General features: G+C 41.6%; 1 protein-coding gene across 3 annotated transcripts; it reads right to left on the reverse strand.

Annotated features, from left to right (window-relative positions):
* Positions 1-6331: 6331 nt before the first annotated feature.
* Positions 6332-13082, reverse strand: LOC110574955 (small vasohibin binding protein). 3 transcript variants are annotated; one of them, XM_021683787.2, is made up of 3 exons: positions 13031-13082; positions 12034-12179; positions 6332-6793 (listed from the first exon to the last, which is right to left on the reverse strand). In XM_021683787.2, the coding sequence occupies exons 2-3, from the start codon at positions 12145-12147 to the stop codon at positions 6707-6709; spliced, it is 201 nt and encodes a 66-aa protein (XP_021539462.1). In that variant the 5' UTR covers positions 12148-12179; positions 13031-13082; the 3' UTR covers positions 6332-6706. The 3 variants fall into 3 exon arrangements, with proteins under 3 accessions (XP_021539462.1, XP_021539464.1, XP_021539463.1); XM_021683789.2 differs by having other exon boundaries at positions 12034-12202; positions 13031-13074; XM_021683788.2 differs by lacking the exon at positions 13031-13082 and having other exon boundaries at positions 12034-12217.
* Positions 13083-22200: the final 9118 nt, after the last annotated feature.

Consider the following 22200-nt stretch of genomic DNA (forward strand, 5'->3'; position numbering starts at 1 on the left):
TCTCTGTCAAATAAAAAAAAAAAATCTTAAAAAAAAAAAAAAAAGGAAAGTGAGGGGTGGAAAACCATTTATCATGCTAATGGACATCCAAAAGAAAGTTGGGGTAGCAATCCTTATATCAGCCAAATTAGATTTTAAACCAAAGACTAAATAAGAGATGAGGAAGGACCCTATATCATAATTAAAGGGTCTATCCAACAGGAAGATAAGAAGATCTAACAATTGTAAATATTTATGCCCCTAATGTGAGAGCAGCCAATTATATAAACCAATTATTAATAAAAAGAAACACATTGATAATAATGCAATAATAGTAGGAGACTTTAACACCCCACTCACTGCAGTGGACAGATCATCTAAGCAGAAGATCAACAAGGAAACAAGGGCTTTGAATGACACACTGGACCAGATGGACTTCACAGATATATTCAGAGCATTCCATCCTAAAGCAACAGAGCACACATTCTTCTTGAGTGCACATGGAACATTCTCCAGAATAGATCACATACTGGGTCACAAATCAGGTCTCAACTGGTACCAAAAGATTGGAATCATTGCCTGCATATTTTCAGACCACAATGCTTTGAAACTTGAACTCAATCACAAGAGAAATGTTGGAAAGAACTCAAATACATGGAGGCTAAAGAGCATCCTACTAAAGAATGAATGGGTCAACCAGGAATTTAAAGAAGAATTTAAAAATTCATGGAAACAAATGAAAATGAAAACACAACTGTTCAAACCTTTGGGATGCAGCAAAGGCGGTCCTAAGAGGAAAGTATATAGCAATACAAGCCTTTCTCAAAAAACAAGAAAGGTCTCAAATACACAACCTAACCCTACACCTAAAGGAGCTGGAGAAAGAACAGCAAATAAAGCCTAAACCCAGCAGGAGAAGAGAATTAATAAAGATTAGAGCAGAAATCAATGAAATAGAAACCAAAAGAACAGGAGAACAGATCAATGAAACTAGGAGCTGGTTCTTTAAAAGAATTAGTAAGATTGATAAACCTCTGGCCAGACTTATGAAAAAGAAAAGAGAAAGGACCCAAAGAAATAAAATCATGAATGAAAGAGGAGGGATCACAACCAACACCAAAGAAATACAAACAATTATAAGAACATATTATGAGCAATTATATGCCAACAATTTAGGCAATCTGGAAGAAATGGATGTATTCCTAGAAACTGAAACAGGAAGAAATAGAAAACCTGAACAGACTCATAACCACCAAGGAAATTGATGCAGTAATCAAAAAATCTCCCAACAAAAGAGTGCAGGACTGGATGGCTTCCCAGGGGAATTGTACCAAACATTTAAAGAATTAATATCTATTCTTCTGAAGCTGTTTCAAAAAACAGAAATGGAAGGAAAACTTCTAAACTCTTTCCATGAGGCCACCATTACCTTGATCCCAAAACGAGACAAAGACCCTACCAAAAAGGAGAATTACAGACCAATATCCCTGATGAACATGGATGCAAAAATTCTCACCAAGATACTAGCCAATAGGATCCAACAGTACATTAAAAGGATTATTCACCATGACCAAGTGGATTTTATTCCTGGGCTGCAAGGTGGTTCAACATCCACAAATCAATCAACATGATACATCACATTAATAGAAGAAAGGACAAGAACCATATGATCCTCTCAATAGATGCAGAAAAAGCATTTGACAAAGAAGCATCCTTTCTTGATTAAAACTCCTCATAGTGTAGGGATAGAGGGAACACACCTCAATATCATAAAAACCATATACAAAAAGCCCACAGCAAATATCATTCTCAATGGGGAAAAACTGAGAGCTTTTCCCCTAAGGTCAGGAACATGACCAGGATGTCCATTCTCACCATCATTCAACATAGTACTAGAAGTCCTAACCTCAGCAATCAGGCAACAAAAATAAAAGGCATCCAAGTTGGCAAAGAAGTCAAACTCTCACTCTTTGCAGATGACATGATATTCTATGAGGAAAACCCAAAGACTCCTCCCCAAAATTGCTAGAACTCATACAGGAATTCAGCAACATGGCAGAATATAAAATCAATGCACAGAAATCAGTTGCATTTCTATACACTAACAGTGAGACAGAAGAAAGAGAAATTAAGGAGTCGATCCCATTTACAATTACACCCAAAACCATAAGATACCTAGGAATAAACCTGACCAAAGAGGCAAAGGATTTTTACTCAGAAAACTATAGAATACTCATGAAAGAAATTGAGGAAGACACAAATGGAAAAATATTCCATGCTCATGGATTGGAAGAACAAATATTGTGAAAATGTCTCTGCTACCTAGAGCAATCTATACATCCAATGCAATCCCTATCAAAATACTATCAACTTTTTTCACAGAGCTGGAACAAATAATCCTAAAATTTATATGGAACCAGAAAAGACACTGAATAGCCAAAGGAATGTTGAAAAAGAAAAGCAAAGCTGGTGGCATCACAATTCCGGACTTCAATCTATATTTACAAAGCTGTAATTATCAAGACAGTATGGTACTGGCACAAAAACAGACACATAGATCAATGGAACAGAACAGAGAACCCAGAAAGGGACCCTCAACTCTATGGTCAACTAACCTTCGACAAAGCAGGAAAGAATATCCAATGGAAAAAAGACAGTCTCTTCAACAAATGGTGTTGGGAAAACTGGACAGCCACATCCAGAAGAATGAAACTGGACCATTTTCTTACACCATACACAAAAATACACGCAAAATGGATGAAAGACCTAAATGTGAGACAGGAACCCATCAAAATGCTAGGGGAGAACACAGGCAGCAATTTCTGTGATCTCAGCTGCAGCAACTTCTTGCTAGACACATCTCCAAAGGCAAGGGAAACAAAAGCAAAAATGAACTACTGGGACTTCAGATAAAAAGCTTTTGTACAGCAAAGGAAACAGTCAACAAAACCAAAAGGCAATCGACAGAATGGGAAAAGATATTTGCAAATGACATATCAGATAAAGAGCTAGTATCCAAACTCTATAAAGAACTTATCAAACTCAACACCCAAAGAACAAATAATCCAATCAAGAAATGGGCAGAAGACATGAACGGACATTTCTTCAAAGAAGACATCCAAATGGCCAACAGACACATGAACAAACACTCCACATCACTCGGCATCAGGGAAATACAGATCAAAACTGCAATGAGATACCTCCTCACACTGGTCAGAATGGCTAAAATTAATAAGTCAGGAAACAATGGATGTTGGCAAGGATGCAGAAAAAGGGGAACCCTCCTACACTGTTGGTGGGAATGCAAGCTGATGCAGCCACTCTGGAAAACAGTATGGAGGTTCCCCAAAAAGTTGAAAATAGAGCTACCCTATGACCCAGCAATTGCACTACTGGGTATTTACTCCAAAGATACAAATGTAGTGATCCGAAGGGGCACCTGTACCCCAATGTTTATAGTAGCAATGTCTACAATGGCCAAACTGTGGAAAGAGCCGAGATGTCCATCGACAGATGAATGGCTAAAGAAGCTGTGGTATATATATATACAATGTAATACTACTCAGCCATCAAGAAACCGAAATCTTGGGCGCCTGGGTGGCTCAGTTGGTTAAGCGACTGCCTTCGGCTCAGGTCATGATCCTGGAGTCCCGGGATCGAGTCCCGCATCGGGCTCCGTGCTCGGCAGGGAGTCTGCTTCTCCCTCTGACCCTCCTCCCTCTCATGCTCTCTGTCTCTCATTCCCTCTGTCTCAAATAAAAAAATAAAATCTTAAAAAAAAAAAAAAGAAAAGAAACCGAAATCTTACTATTTGCAATGACGTAGATGGAACTTGAGGGTATTATGCTAAGTGAAATAAGTCAATCAGAGAAAGACAATTATCATATGATCTCACTTATACATGGAATTTAAGAAATAAAACAGAAGATCATAAGGGAAGGGAGGGAAAAATAAAAGAAGATGAAATCAGAGAGGGAGACAAACCCTAAGAAACTCTTAATCATAGAAAACAAACAGGGTTGCTGGAGGGGAGAGGGGTGGGGGGATGGGGTAACTGGGTGATGGACATTAAAGAGGGCACATGATGTAATGAGCACTGGGTGTTATACAAGACTGATGAATCACTGACCTCTACCTCTGAAACTAATAATATACTCTATGTTAATCAAATGAATTTAAATAAAAAATTTTTAAAAAAAGAAAAAATTTTTTTCACAAAAAATTTGTTTGAAAATATTGATTTATTTAAAACAGTAAAAACCTACTACAGGTTAACATAAATAACAAAAACAAAAGCTCTTTGGGGTCCTCCATTTTTAGAGGATAAAGAAGTCTGAGACTAAAATGTCTGAAACTCACTGACTTAGGGAGGTTAAAACTTGCCCAGTGTTCATACGTTAGTGGTGTGTGGTGTAAATGGTGTAAGTGGTGGACCCAAGAGTCAAACCCAGGCAGCCTGACTTCAAAAGTCAGTTCTCATCATGAATTTTTTGATGCAGAGCTCCAAAAATATCTCTTACCTCTGAGAAACCAGGAGTAGATCACATCAGGGTTAGGGAATTCCAGGTAGGGAAGCAGAAAGGAGGTGCTCCTCGTTTTCCCTGATTATGCTTGCAAGAGCCTTAGCATTGAATGCTATTCCAGTTATGGACGCAAAGGCTCCTGCAGCCCTTCCCTGAGCAGATGAAACTTCTTTCCCTTTAAATTGTGAATAAAAAGATGACCCAGTCCTGCCTTGTTCACGCATCCCTCACATTTCAAACTTTTTTTTTTTTTGCCACAACCCATAGAATAGAGAACTTTTACCTCCAATGCAGTAGACTCTTTCATAAATATACATAAACCTGAAACAAAAGCTTCATGAAATAATATCTTTACCACATGATAATTTTAATCTGTTGTTTCATTAAAAAAAAAAGCCCATCATAATTTATTAAACTGATTTTACAACCACCTGCAGTTTGAAAAACTGCAATCCTAGAGGACTTCTCTAGGATGAAATAGATCTAGGGCTGAGACTTGTTAATACAGGCAGTTCTCAACTAAGGATCAGAATCTTTCCAACTGATGCTTACGCATTACTTGGTTATTTGAAATTTGGAACATTTCCCATGAAACAAGGTGGTTGGGAAGGGAGGTGACATTTACTGAGGATCTATTACATACATTATCTCATATATTACTCCAACAAATGACCCTGACAGGAAGAAAATATTCCACTACACAGATGGAAAAAGTGAGGCTCAGAGGCTAATAACTTATCTAATGTAGTAGAATTGCTACTTGACCCCAGGTCATTTGAGTCCAAAAACTGTGCTCTTTGTAGTATACTACAGCATTCTTATAGGTTTATAATAGCTCACTCCAAACCCCAACGCCTCCAAAAAACAAAACCAAATAATCCCCAATCCAAATTTGGCAGGACACCATAGACTCTAATTACAACTTATGGGGATAATCTTTGTAGAGAGTATCCTTAGCTATAACTTAGGCTCTCAAGAACACATTCTCCACAGTGGTAGCAAGTTCCTCATACCCCATTATGGCCCAGTTTACTCCTAAAACAAGCCACAGCAGTGGAAACAGAATTCTCAGTGACTTCTGAGGCAGCAGGGAGACAAAGAGGAGATGGGGATGGCTTGAGATGTTCCCAACACCAGTAGGGAAAACACGGGCATTTCTAGGGTAGAGAGTAAAGGGGGTAGTGGCGTCTGGCTCCTTTGCCCTGAGAGGTCTACCTCATCTCCACACATATTCTGCTTTCTGACACCCTTCTCCCTACTCAGGAATGTCTGGAAATGAAATACCCTGAAAGAACAAGTTCTGCTTTTGCTCAGCATTAACTCTTTTATCGTGAAAGCTGAACTATGACCCACCATTCCTGATACGAATGTCTGAGGCAGAAACTTTACACTTTGATACTTAAAGATGGCAGGTGGATGGATGGGTAGGTGAATGGTTCTTGAGGAACCAGTCTGGATATTCCTATCACAAACCAACTTCTAGGCCTGATCAAGTAGCTCCTGGAATGAAAAGCGAAAAGCACCTGCACGTGTCTCCCCACTGGTACCAGCCTGCGGCTAGCTATCCGTCACAAGATGAGAGGAATCCTAGCTGCAGGCCTCTGCCCTGAGTACTGGCTCATCGGGGAATCGAGGCTCACATATTTATACCCATGAGGCTAAAAACTTAGGAGCTGCTGGGTTTGCCGAGCTTTGGCCCCAGGAAGAATGAGAACTGGAAACGCTCACATCCTTTCTCTTATCTCCTCCCTTCCACTCCCTCCTGAAGGAGAAAGGGTTCCCTCTGCTCACCCCAAACTTGTCTTACCTATTACATTCTTTCTGACTCCGTTTTCTATGGCTAGGCACCCCGAGCTAAAGTCTGAGCAAACGAACATTTTATTAGCTTTTTATTTATATTTTTGCAGAAGAGCTACAGTTTCACGAGAAACACTGATTTTTCTCAAACAATAGAAAAAGGTTAAAAAAGAGAGAATCTATTGTCTTAGAAGAACAAAACAAGTCTCTTCAGCAAGAATTGGGCCAATTCAGACTGAAGGAACCAGTGAAGCAGAAGGGACGTACGGGAAGTTCAGATTTATCCAGGAACAATGCAAACAGCTTCTTGTCTAGTTCTGTAAGGTTCCAAGTGGACCATCTCAGTGAAACGGGGACGCAGCTGAGAAACCCGGCCCCGGGGGCCCCATCCGGCTGCGCGGGGCGGCTCACTCTGCAGGAGGCTGCATCTGTTTACAGAACTCATCGAACTGCCGCTGCTCCAGCTCCGTCATGACTCTGTTGAGGGCATAGATCTGAAGGGGAGAAAAAGAGCCGTTAGCGGGGGAGGCAGCTGCCCCACCTGTCCTCGGACGCCACCGACGCCACAGGCCGTGGCATTTGGAAATGCCAGTAATGCAGCTGAAGGGAACCAACTCCCCCTGGAGAATGGGGAGAGACGCAGTGGCCTGATCTGGCTTTTACAGGGTCCGGAGGATTTGAACAAGTAGAGACTGGGGAAGGGCCACGAGAGGTGATGGCCAGGGGGCAGTATGATGAAACAAACATAACGGGAAAGTACAGGATGAGTTCTGGAAACTTCAATGAGGCCAATATGAAGGATATTATAGAGTTTGGGGAGCTGGAGAAAGTGACAAGTGTGTTGGCCACGGCCTCTGGACTTTGGCCAGACTCTGGAGAGCCAGTGAGATTAGTGTGCAGGGAAGCAACCTGATGATATCTCTGCTTTGGGAAAGATAACTGGAGACCATGTGAGGGATAAAGTGGAAGAAGAGATTAGGGGCCACTTATGGGCATCATTACAATAGTCAGGGAGGAGGCGGCAAGAATATGACGTAGGGTAGGCAGCGGGGATGGAATGAAAACTGCAAGAGACATTCTCAGGTGAAAGGTGGGGTATCTACCTCATTCCTCACCTTTCTTTATCCTTGTGGTATCAATCTGTCCACCAAAGAGCAGAAACATCAGAAAACTTTCCAATTTGTAGAAGGGAAAAATGAAGGAGTGTGTTTGTGTGTAGGTGATATAACTTGATTCATTTAAGAAAAGACAAGAAAGGGGGAAAAAAAGAAACTGAGAAGGGAGACAAATAGAAAACACAAAATAAAGAGCAGAAAAGGCAACCAAATGTGCAAAGATCACCAACCCTGCGAGATGGTTCTTTGAAAATAGTAGAGAAAATCCTGCAAATCTCTGACATGATTCATCAAGATAAAAAGGGGTTGACATAAGCAAACATTATTAGAATCAAAAAGGAAACATAATTACTGATATAATGGAGATTAAATGAAAACATTATGAACTTTGTGTCAATAAGTTTGAAAACGTAAATGAAATAAATTGCTAGAATGAGTAAAATGATCAAAACTGACTAAATAGAAAGTTTGAATGATCCTATAATCTTCTCCACCCCCTTTTTTTTTTTTTTTAACTGTGGTAAGATCCTATAATCTTTAGGGAAAAGGCGATTCCACAGTGATGAAAACAATTAATAAATCAATGCAAATGATTCTCGAAAAGCATAATATTGATGGTTAAAATGGTTAACTCTTCTGTTATGTCTATTTTACCACAATGAAAACAAATAAATAAATAGGTCTGAATAGTTTAAAAAAAGAAAAGAAGCTGAGTGAAGAGAGCCAGTCACAGAATGTAGTAACATATATAAAATCAGAAACGTGCACAACTATTTGAGAGAGAGAGAGTGAAGGTGAGAGAGAGAGAGCAGGAGTTGGGGGATAGAGGGAAAGAAGCAGGCTCCCCGCTGAGCAGGGAGCCCAACATGGGGCTCGATCCCAGGACTCTGGGATCATGACCCAAGCCACAGGCAGATGCCCAACCTATTGAGGCGCCCCAGAAACATGCACAACTAGACAGTATATTGTTAGGCTACAAAATATTATTTGGGGGTACACAGAGAACTACTAAACTAGTGCAGAACAGCAAGGGCAGGATCAGCATTAAAATCAAGGAATGAGAGCACTGCTGGTGGGAAGGGTTGGGGACAGGACCAGAGTGGGGCCCGAGGAGCTTCCAAGTTACTGGTCACATTCTATTTCTTGAGTTGGGTGGTAGACATGGGGTGTTGGTTTTATTCATCTTCTTTAAGCTGTACACATCATATATATGTGAATACACTTCTAATATATATACATTCGAACCTCTGCTTCATCCATTCATGCTTTCACGAGCATTTTAATCTGCATGTGACTGAGCTGGGGACCGAGAGCGATATTAAGTAGCTCCTTGGAGACCTCTAGATCCCGAAGGCAGGCTGGTGGAAGGGAAAATAGAATAAGCAGAGAAAGAAGAGACTCAAAATGGGTCAGCAGGCCCAAGCCAAGGAACAAAGACTTTCAGGCAGGAAAGGGTGGTCAACTGTGTCAAACGTGGCTTCATGGCCACACGTGCCCTCTCTTCCATTTACTCGTCATGACGCTCCCTCACATCTTTCTGGAATGCGGCATCTCTGTAGAACTGAATGGAAACTGTGTCTCTTCCTCCCCACGAGGGTCTTGTCACATTCCTATCTTAGGAGACTACATTCCAGGCAGCTCAGATAGAGCCAAGAGCAGGGCGCTTGTAGGGCAAAGCAAAAAGCAGGAGCCCAAGGTCATTTGTGTTTAGCTCGCAGTGTGCCCCTCAATCCCTGAGTAACGAGGGGTTCTATGCTTTCAAGTGAGGACAATACCTTCTATGTCACAAAATCACCTATTTTATATTTACATCTCCCTGCCTTATGCCAGGCAGGATTTACAAAGGTCGGGATGGGAGTAGCAACAATAAGCTTTCATGTGAGGATACCCGTGGTCAAGCACGTGCATGCTGGCCCTGGGCCTGGTGGTATTACATCACAATGTTCCAATATTGAGTTCCAATATTCCATTTCGGCACGACACCAACAACGCGATCAGTCCTTCCACCCGGAGTCCGCACAATAAAAGCAGGTCACCTGCTGGGAAGCACATGGTTCCTTGCTGCCTTTTACTGAGGGCTTTCTCTGTGCCAGGCACTGCGCTGAGGGCTTTACACACCACGTTTCTGTTCCTCGTAACAATCTTGTGAGGTAGGTATCATCGCCCTTGTTTTTCAAGGGGGAACTGAGGCACTGAAGTGTAGGGAGGTGAAGCATCCTCTCCAAGGTCCCATGGGAAGAACTGGGGCTCATGATGAGCTAGAATTTGGAGTTGGACCAATAAAATCTAACCTGTGGAATCTTACCAGAAGGATGTCAATAAGGACACCAAGAAAGCCCTCCACATCTATCCCTACAGTGTGCACAAAGGACAGTTTCCTCAGGCTGTTCCTTACAACAACCCTCCAACTGTTCCCCAGAGCACAATGCAGTACAGTTATCTGGGGGCCTGGATCCAGGTGGCAATGGGGAGGTAAAGGGGAGAATAATTTGTTAGAATCCACGTCTACAACTCTCAAATGGTCTTTTTTTTTTAATTAAAGATTTTATTTATTTATCTGATAGAGAAAGACAGCAAGAGAGGGAATACAAGCAGGGGGAGTGGGAGAGGGAGAAGCAGGCTTCCCGCGGAGCAGGGAGCCCGATGTGGGGCTCGATCCCAGGACCCTGAGATCATGACCTGAGCCGAAGGCAGACGCGTAACGACTGAGCCACCCAGGCGCTCCTCAGATGGTCTGTCTTAATCCAAAGGTGGATTTCAGTTTATGGATTAACTTTGAACACACTATTCAATTTACTTATTATACTGACTGTCTGCCTCTCGCACTGAACGCAATCTCCATGAAGGCAGGGATTCTTCTCTGCCTTGTCCACTCGTGTATCTCAAGCCCCTGCAACAGTGCGGGGTACATAGCAGCTTAGTATTTAACAAATGGATCAAATCAACACAAATTTAATGTGGAAAAGAAGTGAGGAATGAGAACTCTCTTACACTGGTGATGGGAGTAAAGACTTGTACAATCTGTTTGACAGCAATCTGGCAAGGTCTAGTAAAACTGAAATACACACTGTAATTCTGCTTCTAGTCAAATATGCTCTACAGAAATTCTAGCACAGGTGCCAAAGGAGACATCCAAGTTTTTCACTACAGCAATGTTCGTAGTAGCAAAAACCCTGTAAGTAATTTAAATGTTCATCAATGGAGGAATGGGTAAATATACTAAAGTGGCTTCATAAAATGGACTACTGTATCTCTCTCTCCCTTTCCCCTCATGCTCATTTGTTTTGGTTCTTAAACCGAGAAACAGACTCTTGAATACAGAGAACAAACTGATGGTTACCGGAGGGTAGGTGGGTGGGGGGGGGGGTGTGATGGGTGATGAGCACTAGCTTTTGTATGGAAGTGTTGAATCACTATATTGTACACCTAAAACTAATATTACACTGTATTTTAACTACTGGAATTTAAATGAAAACTTAAAAAATAAAAATAAAATTGGGGTGCCCGGCTGGCTCAGTAAGTTAAACGTCTGACTTTGGCTCGAGTCATGATCTTGGGGTCCTGGGATGGAACCCTGCATGGGGCTCCCCGCTCAGGGGCGGGGGGGGCGGGGAGTCTGCTTCTCCCTCTACCTCTGCCCCTCCCCCTGCTCATGCTTTCTCAAATAAATAAAATCTTTAAAAATAAAAAAAATAAAATAGACTACTGTAAGCAGTGATGAGGAATAAACTAGATTATATTAACATGAATAGTTCTAAACATAATGCAAGCAAAATGTAAAATAAAACACAGAATTTTATTAATGTAAAATTTTAAAACACAAAAGAATATTGTATATTACTCAAGGATATCTATTAATATATCTGAGTGTAAAAGCATAAAAAATTATAGTGGATGCCCATACAGAGGGGAAAAGGGTGTAAGATAGGAAATGGACAAAGAGGACTTCAAATTCATATGCAATTTTTATTTATCTAAAAGGCTCCAGGCGAATATGACAAAATATTAACGACTACCAATCTGGTGCACTGAGTACACAGGTGTTTGTTTTAATATTTTGTTTTTCTGTATTTTTAAATTTCTCAAAAAAGAAACAAATACAATGCCTCGAAATTTCTTCCGATATTAAATACTAAAATAAAAATACATGTCTGGATGTGGTTCCACATAGGTAGTGTGAACAGTTTAGCTTTTCATTCTCAAGCTGATTCTAAGTGTTGACGGAACAAAGAAATACATTTGGTGGATGTAGAGCTTGGGCCTCTACTTCTGGTTCTGAGCAGCTACTCTCCAGGACAAAGCCTGAACACCTGTGCTAGGGGGTGTCCAACACTTGTTGTCTCTCGCTGACCCCTCCCTGACATGTCCCTTCTCTTTTTCCTTTCTTTCTTCCACAAAAGCTCTGCACCAGGAGTCATCTGGAGATGGTCAGGGTTCGGACACTAACCTGGCATGTGACTCTGGGCTGCCACTTCATCATTCTGGACCTCAATGATCTCCTCCTAGGAGAACAGCTGTTTTGCCTAGAGGCAAATAGCCCTCCCCCTCACAGCTCTCCTCTCTATTCCAGCACCATCTACAGCAGACTACAGGTATACAGGCCTCCTCCTTAATCTCACCTCTGCTCTTTGTCTTTGCTTCAGCTCCTGCTGGGCTGATTTCTGCTTGGCCTTCTCAACTCTGCTGACAGGTTCTTTAACTTTGGATTTTTCTTTACGGGTAGGTTGATCCATGACTTCGCTTCTGAACACTTCTTAGCTCTGACCTGGATGGTGCAGAAGAGACTGCCTGATTAACAAAAGAAAGAAAGGAAAGAAAAGAAAAAGAATTTCCAGTCACTGCCTTAACTAATATCCAAGTTCAGCACCCTCCTTTGACAGGTGAGGCAGAGTGGCCCTGTGGAAAGAGCGCTGGATTAGGTGGACTAAGACCAAGCCCACCGCCATGACCTTGCCGGGTGTCTCTGGGCAAACTGTTGTAATATCTATTTTTCTGAAATTTAAAAAAAAATTTCTGTATTTTTAAATTACTAAGAAAAAAAGAAAAAGCAAGAAAGAATAAAACTTATAGAAAGAGGGAAGGCAATGCAGCAAACTTTCTCTTGATATTAAATACTTAAATACTAAAATGAAATCCCCTCTCCACTCTGAGCCTTAGTTTCGTGTATGCAAAATGGGACAACAGCCCCTTCCCTGGCGTGAGAAGCAAGCGAGAGGGCCTGTGACACGTTCCTACACTGCAGCGCGTTGTTCTAACTGCGAGGCCACCGCGACCCGGCGGGGCGAGCCAGTCCCAGCCTCGGAGCGGGGCGGCGGGGAGGCCCGAGCCTCGCGCAGTCTCAGGGCCACGGCCTTCCCACCTCTGGCCGGCCGGGCACTTACGGCCCGGCTCGGTGGCAGGGCCACCGCCCCGCCCCGGCCCGCCCTCCGCCACCGCCCGCCCTGGGCCCAAGCCCGGCCCCAGGAGACGCTCCCCCGCCCGCCGCTGCCCTCTCCGGGTGCAAGATGGCGGCGGGCGACGGTCAGGAGTCGGCGCCGGCCCTCCCCGTCTCGGGACGCCGGGACTCCGCCGCGTCGCCGGCAAGGCCCCACGTGGGACACGCCGGCCTTCCCCTACCTCCCGGCCTGGAGTCGCGAGCCCGCCGCGCCTCGGATTGGGCGGGGCCGGGGCGGCGACCCGGAGGCGGGGCCGGGAGGCGGGGCGGCGGAGACCGGCGCGCTCTGAGGCCCCGCCTCCTGAGAGACCCGCGCGTGCGTAGAGAGCATAGCTGGACGTCTCCCGTTTTTCCCGAGCGTGGGATCTGGAACTGGGGACCTTTAACAATGCTTTCCCGGGAATATTTTCTGGGGCAGCTGCTAGGCTTTGAAGGGTGAGATCTAAAACCTGGGCCGAGAATTGTAACTTTCTGGGCCTCACTTTCTTAATTCGAAAAGTGGGGATGGTGATTTGCGCCTTCTTGATTTACGAGCTTGTTAGGAAGACCAAGTGAGGTCTTGCTGGCCACAGTGTTTTGAAGCAGGAAGTCAGGACAAATGTAAATAACCAATATAAGTATAGAGAAATGTTCAAGCCCACTGATAATACATCATTTTACAATTACAGTTGTTTTACAATTACAATTTTACAATTATAATAATTTTACAAATTAAAATAGCTGGCTGTCGTTTTTCATTTATTAGAACAGGATTGAAGAAAATAGTAGGTAAATGCTTTGACAACAGAATCTTGTTCAGTCTAATAATAATAACAATAATAACAGCTGCCTCTCTTCGGGGCTTATGATATTCCACACACCGTTCTTAGAGCTTCACATTTATTAACTCATTTATTCCTGTTGATAAATGCGTACAGTAATGTACATGTATAGTGACATGTTATTATCACCATCGTACAGATAAGGGAACAGAGGCACGGAGAAGTTAAGTGACTTGGCCATGGTTACACAGCTAGTAAGTACGGCAGCAAGTACTTCAGCCAGGATTCAGGATAGGACAATGGCCTATCCAGAGGAACACATGTCATCCAGATCCCCTACTTCTGTTCCTCTAAGAATTAGGCAAGAATTGAAACAACTGATGGATGCTAAGCAGGAAGTTGTTCAATGGATATGGAGTTTCCGTTTTGTAAGATGAAAAAGTCCTAAAGATCTTTTGCACAAGAATGTGCATATATTTAAAGATTTTTATTTTATTTTATTTTATTTATTTGAGAGAGAGAGAGCACATGAGAGGGGGGAGGGTCAGAGGGAGAAGCAGACTCCCTGCTGAGCAGGGAGCCCGATGCGGGACTCGATCCAGAGACTCCAGGATCATGACCTGAGCCGAAGGCAGTCGCTTAACCAACTGAGCCACCCAGGCGCCCCAAGAATGTGCATATATTTAATACCACTGTACTGTACACTTAAATAAGGTGGGAAATTTTATATTAAGGTCTTTTTTTACCACAATATTAAAAAAGCACAACCTTTGACTCAGCAATTCCACTTCTAAGTTATCCTAACTAAATAATCAGAGATAACACTATTCTTAAGAGTAAGAAACTGGAGGGGCGCCTGGGTGGCTCAGTCTGTTAAGCCTCTGCCTTGGGCTCAGGTCATGATCCCAGGGTCCTGGGATCAAGCCCCACATCTGGCTGGTGCTCAATGGGGAGTCTGCTTCTCCTTTTCCCTCTGCCCCTATCCCCTGCTAGGGCTCTTTTGCTCTCTCTCTCTAAAATAAATAAATAAAATCTAAAAAAAAAAAAAAGTAAAAACTGGAAACAAAATAATTTTAACAGGGGTTGATTAAATAAACAATAGGATGGCTGGCATGGGATTCCATGCAGCCATCAAAATGACGTAGAAGAATATTTATTGACATAATAAAATGTTTTTATTAAATGAAAAAGTTACAAAGAGGAACATACAACATAATCACAGTAATCACAGTATTTGTTTCAAAAAAGATTATTCTAAACATACGGCAAAGAGGCTGTATGAAAACACACCAAAACATAAATCCAGATTATTTTGAGAGTAGAGGGGATTTTTTTTTTTTTTTTTTTTTTGAGACAGAGCTCACGATCAGGAGCAGGCACAGAGGAAAAGGGAGAGAATCTTAAGCAGGCTCCACACCCAGAGTGGAGCCCAAAGAAGGGCTCGATCTCACAACCCTGAGATCATGACCTGAGCCAAAATCAAGAGTCAAATGCCTTAACTGACTGAGCCACCCAGGCGCCCCAAGTGTGATAGATTTACCTTCTTTGTGCTTTTCTTTATTTTGCAAAATTTCTACAATGAACACTTATACTTTAGTAAGGTTTATACTTTCTTTTAAAGAGAAGAAAGTCTAACAAATGTTATTTTAAACTTCTATATTAATTTTGGTTGGATTATTGTTAATAATAAACGTGGCCAGATTAGATTGGAGCGTATTACAGCTGGAAACAGGGCAGGGACCTTTGGAAAGCTTTAGAAAGACAACTAAAACAGACTGGATATAGGGTATAAAGGAGTGGAAAAGCCAAAGAATATTGGAAAAATAGTGGAGACACTGATAAAAAAGAAGGTATGCTGTTGGCTTGGGAAAGGATTGAGGAAGAGGGTAAGTCAGAGGGGTGTGTGTGCATGTGGGTGTAAGAGAGAGTTTAAATTTAGAGGGTGCAAGAAGAGTTGTATAGCTCCAGAAAGGACACTGGTTTGGAACTCTTCATCAGGAAAGTGAGGCTGGAGTCTGGAGGGAGTGAAAGTCCCCTCCTTGTTCTTCCTCTATGAGTTTATGATCTCTATCTATCCATCTACCTATCTGTCTTTCTGTCTTTTTGTGACCATCAACAGACTTGGCCAATGTGCATAATTCCCTAGTTGGCTGAGCCAGAGTTTACATTAACATAACTATGGAATATTTTTACAATTGAGCTGTACACCAGACTGAGATTACTTTCACTTTATTGAACAGCCTTTCTCTCCTAGAGTCAAAACTTGCCTTTTTTTTTTTCATTCACTTAATTATGCATCTATTGTTAATTCTTCCCCCAAATTCTCCATCTGGACTATAAAACATTTCTTGATCTGGTCATGTGAATCTGGTGATCGCTCAGTGTCTTTTTTTTTTTTTTTTCTTGGAGACATCCTTCCTCGAGCCCATCCTCCTCTCTCCAAATTGTCGCCTTGGCCTCACTGTCCAACTATTGTCCTACGATTTCCCCTAACCACATTCTGGGGATTCCCATCTCTACTCTCCGGTGCCAAATCCCCTGATCATCCATTTGTGGTTTATTCTCTCATTTCAGAAGAGCACATTCTCCAGTAACCTCCCCAGAAGGGGTTCATGGGAGGTAAATTTTTGAAACCTTGTCTAAAAATGGCTTTATTTTCTCTCACACTTGACAGCTTGGCAGGATACGGATTTCCAGATTGGAAATCATATTCTCTCAGAATTTTAAAAGCATTGATCCATTGTCCTTTAGCTTCTCATGTGGTTAGACTCTGGGGAAGTCTGATTTATTCTGATTTCCATCATGTCCTATGTAATTTTTGTTTGTGAGTTTGTTTTCTGGAATTTTTTAGGATATATATTTTTCCTTCATCTTTGGCGCTCCAAATCTTCATAATGATGTGTCCTGGTAAGTCTTTTTCATTCATTGTGCTAGGCACTCAGGAAATGTCTAGGCTTTGGGGAGACTTTCTCTGTGATAGATTTTCTTGTGTTTAAAACCTTTTCTTTCTCATTTTCCCTCTCTTGGTTTTGCTTATTCTACTTTATCAGAGATTCTCCTGAACTTTATCCTCTAGTTCTTCTATTGAATGTTTTAGTTTCTGCTATAAAATTTTAATTTCCAAGACTTTTTCCTGGTTTCTTGGCTTTCCTTTTGGTAACCTCTTGCTTTGTGTTGTGGATTCAGGACCTTCTCTTCTTTCATATTTCTGAGGACATCAATTGTGATTTTCTGCCATTTTTCTTTTACTTCCTAGATTGTCTTTGTTGTTGATTTATTTATTTTTTTAAGATTTTATTTATTCATTTGGCAGAGAGAGAGACAGCAAGAGAGGGAACACAAGCAGGGGGAGTGGGAGAAGGAGAAGCAGGCTTCCCGCTGAGCAGGGAGCCCGATGCGGGGCTTGATCCCAGGACCCTGGGATCATGACCTGAGCCAAAGGCAGACGCCCAATGACGGAACCACCCAGGCACCCTGTCTTTGTTGTTTATTTTAGTCTCTGGCTTTGGCTTTGAAGTTGGAGGCTTTCCTCAAGTAATGATAACAGCTACCATATATTGGGTGTCAAGCACTGTTCTGAGTATTTTACATGTTTTAACTAATTTAATCCTTATGCTACTATAATGAGGTAGTTACCATTCTTACCGGTAAGGAAACCGAGACACAGAAAGGTGAGGCTCTCACCCAAGTCACAGAGCTTAGAAGTGGACCTGAATCTAATCAAACCTCTAGCTTTCCAATTCAGCAGAAATATGAGGGATAGAGAAATAAATTAAATGATACCACTCAAAGGCAATCAGCCAAATCCAGAATGTAGGACATTGTACAAGACAAATTTCTAAGTTTTACCAACAATCAAGAGTATGAAGAAAATTTTAAAAGGACAGAGGGATCATTATAGAATAAAGACACTTTAGCAACTTAACAAAATGTAATATGTGTATCTTGCTTGGATCCAGTTTTGAACAAACCACATGTAAAAAGACATGTTTGACACTGAAAACGTGTGAATGTAGACTGCATATCAAATAATATCAAGGGATTATTGCCAGTTTTGATAGGTGTAGTGGTAGCATGATGTATGTAGCTGTGTGTGTGTTTATGTGTACCTTAAAAATTATTGAGGACCCTAAGGAGCTTCAGTTTATAAAGGTTATATTTTTTGAAATTTGCCATAGTAGAAATTAAAGTAAGAAGTTTTAAATATAATTATTACTTCACTTAAAGACAATAATAGGGGGTGGGGGGATGGGTTAACTGGGTGACAGGCATTAAGGAGGGCACGTGATGTAATGAGCACTGGGTACTATATAAGACTGACGAATTGGGGCGCCTGGGTGGCTCAGTCAGTTAAGCATCTGCCTTCAGCTCAGGTCATGATCCCGGGTCCTGGGATCGAGTTCCGCATCAGGCTCCCAGTAGGGAGCCCACTTCTCCCTCCCTGCTTGTACTCTCTCACTGTCTCTCCTTCTCTCACTCTCAAATAAACGAAATCTTTAAAAAAAAAGACTGATGAATCACTGACCTCTACCTCTGAAACTAATAATACACTCTATGTTAATTATTGAATTTAAATAAAATTTTTTTAAAAGGCAATAATAATACACATAAACACTTATGTTAGCATAAACATATGTTAACATAAACATATGTAAACACAAACATGACCTAAACATAACAAATACACATGTTAACATAAACAACACGTTTTATGAAAAGCAACTTTTCTGAAACAAAAAAATTAGTGAGAAGAGTGGTACTGTTTTACATTTCTATACATCTCTTAAGTGTCTGTCTGGCTGGGACAGCTGGATTCTCATATCAGCTCTTGCATTTGATCTGCGGCAGGAGGCTGTGTGGTTGAAATGGGTGGAAAAGGGCATTTCACTCGCCTCCTCAGATAACTGTGGATATTCTTCTTTGATACTATAGCCACACTTGGCAAGTGGTAGTTTCTGAAAGGTTACTGCAGCATAGGATCTAAAATCATACCAGTAAACTTTTCTTGTCTTTTTCCCCTCAGCTTTATTGAGATATAATTGACAGATAGGTTTACAACTTGTAAGACTTGATACATTTATATGTTGTGAAATGGTTACCACCATAAAGTTTGCTGACACCTTCCCATCCTGTCACATAATTACCATTTCTTTGTTGTGGTGGGAACATTTAAGATGTCCTTTCTTAGCAACTTCCAAGTGTATAATACACCAACGAACTTCTTATACTCTGTTACAGTTAAACCCACTGGTTTATCTTGCATATTGAATAGATCTTTTACCTTTGCATGATTTTTGTCGACATGCATTAGCCATTTGGAAGTTATTGGTTCATGGAGTTATGCAGCTCTTTCAAATGTTGACACATTTCATTACACAACATCAAAAAACCACTAATCATTAATGTCACTGCCAGTCTCATGAGAACAATCTTTTTTTATTGGGAAGCTCTCAAGCCCACAGGAACAGATGAAATGTCAACACAGTGAAAAAATAAACAACAGCCTAGTATTATTATGGACATAAGAATACTGGGGGACTTCATGAAAGGATCTCAGGGGCTCCCGGAGTTCATGGACCCCAGAGACCCCACACATGGCTGTCCTAAAGAAACTCTTGCACACGTGAACCAGGAAAGAATGTTCCTAGCAGCACTGTTTGTAAAAGCCACATTTTTATCAATGAGGGAATGGATGAAATGTTGGTATATTCATACAGTGTCTACCACACAGTAAGGAATGAATGTACCAGAGCTCTGTGAATCCATCTGGATGAATTTCAATATCTTAATCTGTACTCCAACAAAAAGCAGAGTGTGAACTGAGTCCTTCAGTGCAAGTGCTTACTTAAGAGGTGATCCCAGGAATCAGAAATGGTGAGTGAGAAGAAAAGGAAGAAAAAGCACTAAAATGTGCATTATTGAACTACTGATGTCTGTGGGTTACTGAGCTCATTCACTCTGGGAACTCTCTGAGGTATTGTGTAGAGTACAGCTCAGAACTGTCCCTCCAAAGGTGTGAGGCTGGAGCATTTTCCACTGACGCCTGTCACTGCCCAGTTGGTCCCCTGGGCTATTCAGGTTCCTAAACTCCTGGGCTGCATACAGGTTGAACAGGCTTCCCAGCCTTCATAGATTCAGATAAGCAAAGAGACACTGTGGCTTTTGAGGTGGCTTGCTGGCAGCTTGCCTGCAAGTTTCAGCTACCCCAGAATCGGGCAAGGGTTGGGGGGATGCTGAGGGCATATGGTGTGGGCCACCACAGGTGTCTGCTAGACCCAGAAACTAGGTGAAAAAAGGAAATCACAGAGAATTATGTACAATGTGCTCCATTTGTATAAAGTTCAAAAATACATAATGCGTTGTTAAGGATACAATTATGGATATTATGAATATAGAGTTATGGATATTATGAAAGCAGGACAGGCAGGAAAGGGTTTATCACATGTTGGGAGACAGTAAGCAAGTCTGTTTGTCAGAAAGCACACGTCGGGGTGCAGCTGGAGATAAAAGTAGTGAGTTAAAGAAGGTAGCTAATTGCTGGGTGTCTTTGAAACCAAACTTCAATTTTACTCTAATATAGAAAGTAAAGGGGAGCAAGCTTGTCAGAAAGAGTGTGATAGGATCGAAACATATTGAAGGGAACCACTACGCAGCTAGCTTGGGAGGGAAAGGGGGCTGAGAGGCAAAGGTCCCTTACACCGGGTAGCACTGGGGGGTTCCCTTGCTTTTAGGGAGACTCCTCTTTGCTCTGTTCCTTTATCAGGAGCAGACAGGCAGGGTGTGGCTTGTTGGTGTGTAGGAGACAGTTAGAGGGAAGTGTGTGGGACAGGGGGAGCCCCCGGCTTCGGGCTTCTTCGGGCTTCCAATAAAAAGGTAAACTCTTGCCAGACTCACCTCCGTAGCCTTCCTGATTTTCCTGCCTGATGCCTCATCTCCCTGAATGGACGGAGGGAACGTTCCCAGCTTGAAGAGTCCAGCTCTGCTGGTGAGGGACAAAGGGCCCTCGATTCCAAAGGTGGTGAGTCCTTCTCCCCCTCTCTTCTCTTCATTCTTTTTAGTCCTTCAGCTTTCTCAAGATCCTCAAGTTCGTTGGAGAAACTATCCCCTTTCTCGTCACTCACATTTTAGAGGACGATATGGGGGAAGGGGCAATGAGCCCAAAAGGATGAGTGACAAGGGGGCTGGATAGGTTTTGACGAAAGACTCTCATTGAAGTATTATTGTTATCATTATTAATTATTACAGGTATCATCTATTTAGCCCTTATTATTAGCCAGGTCCTGTGCTGTGTGCATTTAGACGGATCACTTGTAGATTTTGAGGGTCTTCTTAGCCTGCTTGATGTTGTCAAGGGAACTTCCATTGTGTGTTAAAAGTTTTGAAATTAAACTCTTTAAAACCTAAAAGTAAATGAGTGCCTGGGGACAAAATGTTTCCAACATGTGTAGTAGAAAAAAATTGTTCCTGTATGCAAAATTTTGCAAACCATTAAAGAGACAAATGCCCACATTAAAAAAATGGACAAAGTATTTAGACAAGTAATTGACAAAGTCCAAATAACAAATAAGTAATCAAAAAAATATAAATTAAAATAAAACACCATTAATTCTTTTAAAAGAGATGCCATTTTGTTATCATTAAAATGACAAAGATTTTTTAAAAACATAAAACCCTGTGACAGCAAGGTTGTGAGAAATAAGCAATTTCCTAACTTTGATAAATTGATCTGACCTTTCTAGAAGGCAATTTGGCAGCGTACATTAAAAGTCTCTCTATTTTATTTTATTTTTTTTAAAGATTTTATTTATTTATTTGAGAGAGAGAATGAGAGACAGAGAGCATGAGAGGGAGGAGGGTCAGAGGGAGAAGCAGACTCCCTGCTGAGCAGGGAGCCCGACGCGGGACTCGATCCCGGGACTCCAGGATCATGACCTGAGCCGAAGGCAGTCGCTTAACCAACTGAGCCACCCAGGCGCCCAAAAGTCTCTCTATTTTAAAGATGGGAAACTGAAAGCCTAAGAGTTTAAGGGGCTTGCTTAAAGTTACAGAGTCAATAGTTAGTTAGGGACTAAACCAAGATTAGGGCTAAGACTTCTAACTCTGGCCCTCAATGCATTACCAATTGTAGCAATGCTTATAATATCAATGTGTCAGAAAACCTAAATATCCTACAGTATAGAATTATTTTAAAAACTCTCTGATATCCATGATGGAACACTTAAGTCATTAAAAGAATATTTGATGATATGGGAAAATGTACATAATGTAGTGCTTAGGGAAAATGTCAGATGTCAACAGTACATACAGTGTGGTCCAATTTTTTAAAAAAGTTATACACATGCACCAAAAAAATATTTGAAGAAACATGTCTCCGGGTGGAGGGATTACAAATGATTTAAACATTTTTAGCCATTTTTGGGGGTAATTTCCAGATTTTCTACAATAAGTAGGATAGAGAAAGCAATGCATTTTGTTTAATAAAAACTTTCTTAAAAAATATTTTATTTATTGGGACGCCTGGGTGGCTCAGATGGTTAAGCATCTGCCTTCAGCTCAGGTCATGATCCCAGGGTCCTGGGATCGAGCCCCAC

Source organism: Neomonachus schauinslandi, chromosome 4, assembly GCF_002201575.2.
Source record: "Neomonachus schauinslandi chromosome 4, ASM220157v2, whole genome shotgun sequence".
Lineage (NCBI taxonomy): Eukaryota > Metazoa > Chordata > Mammalia > Carnivora > Phocidae > Neomonachus > Neomonachus schauinslandi.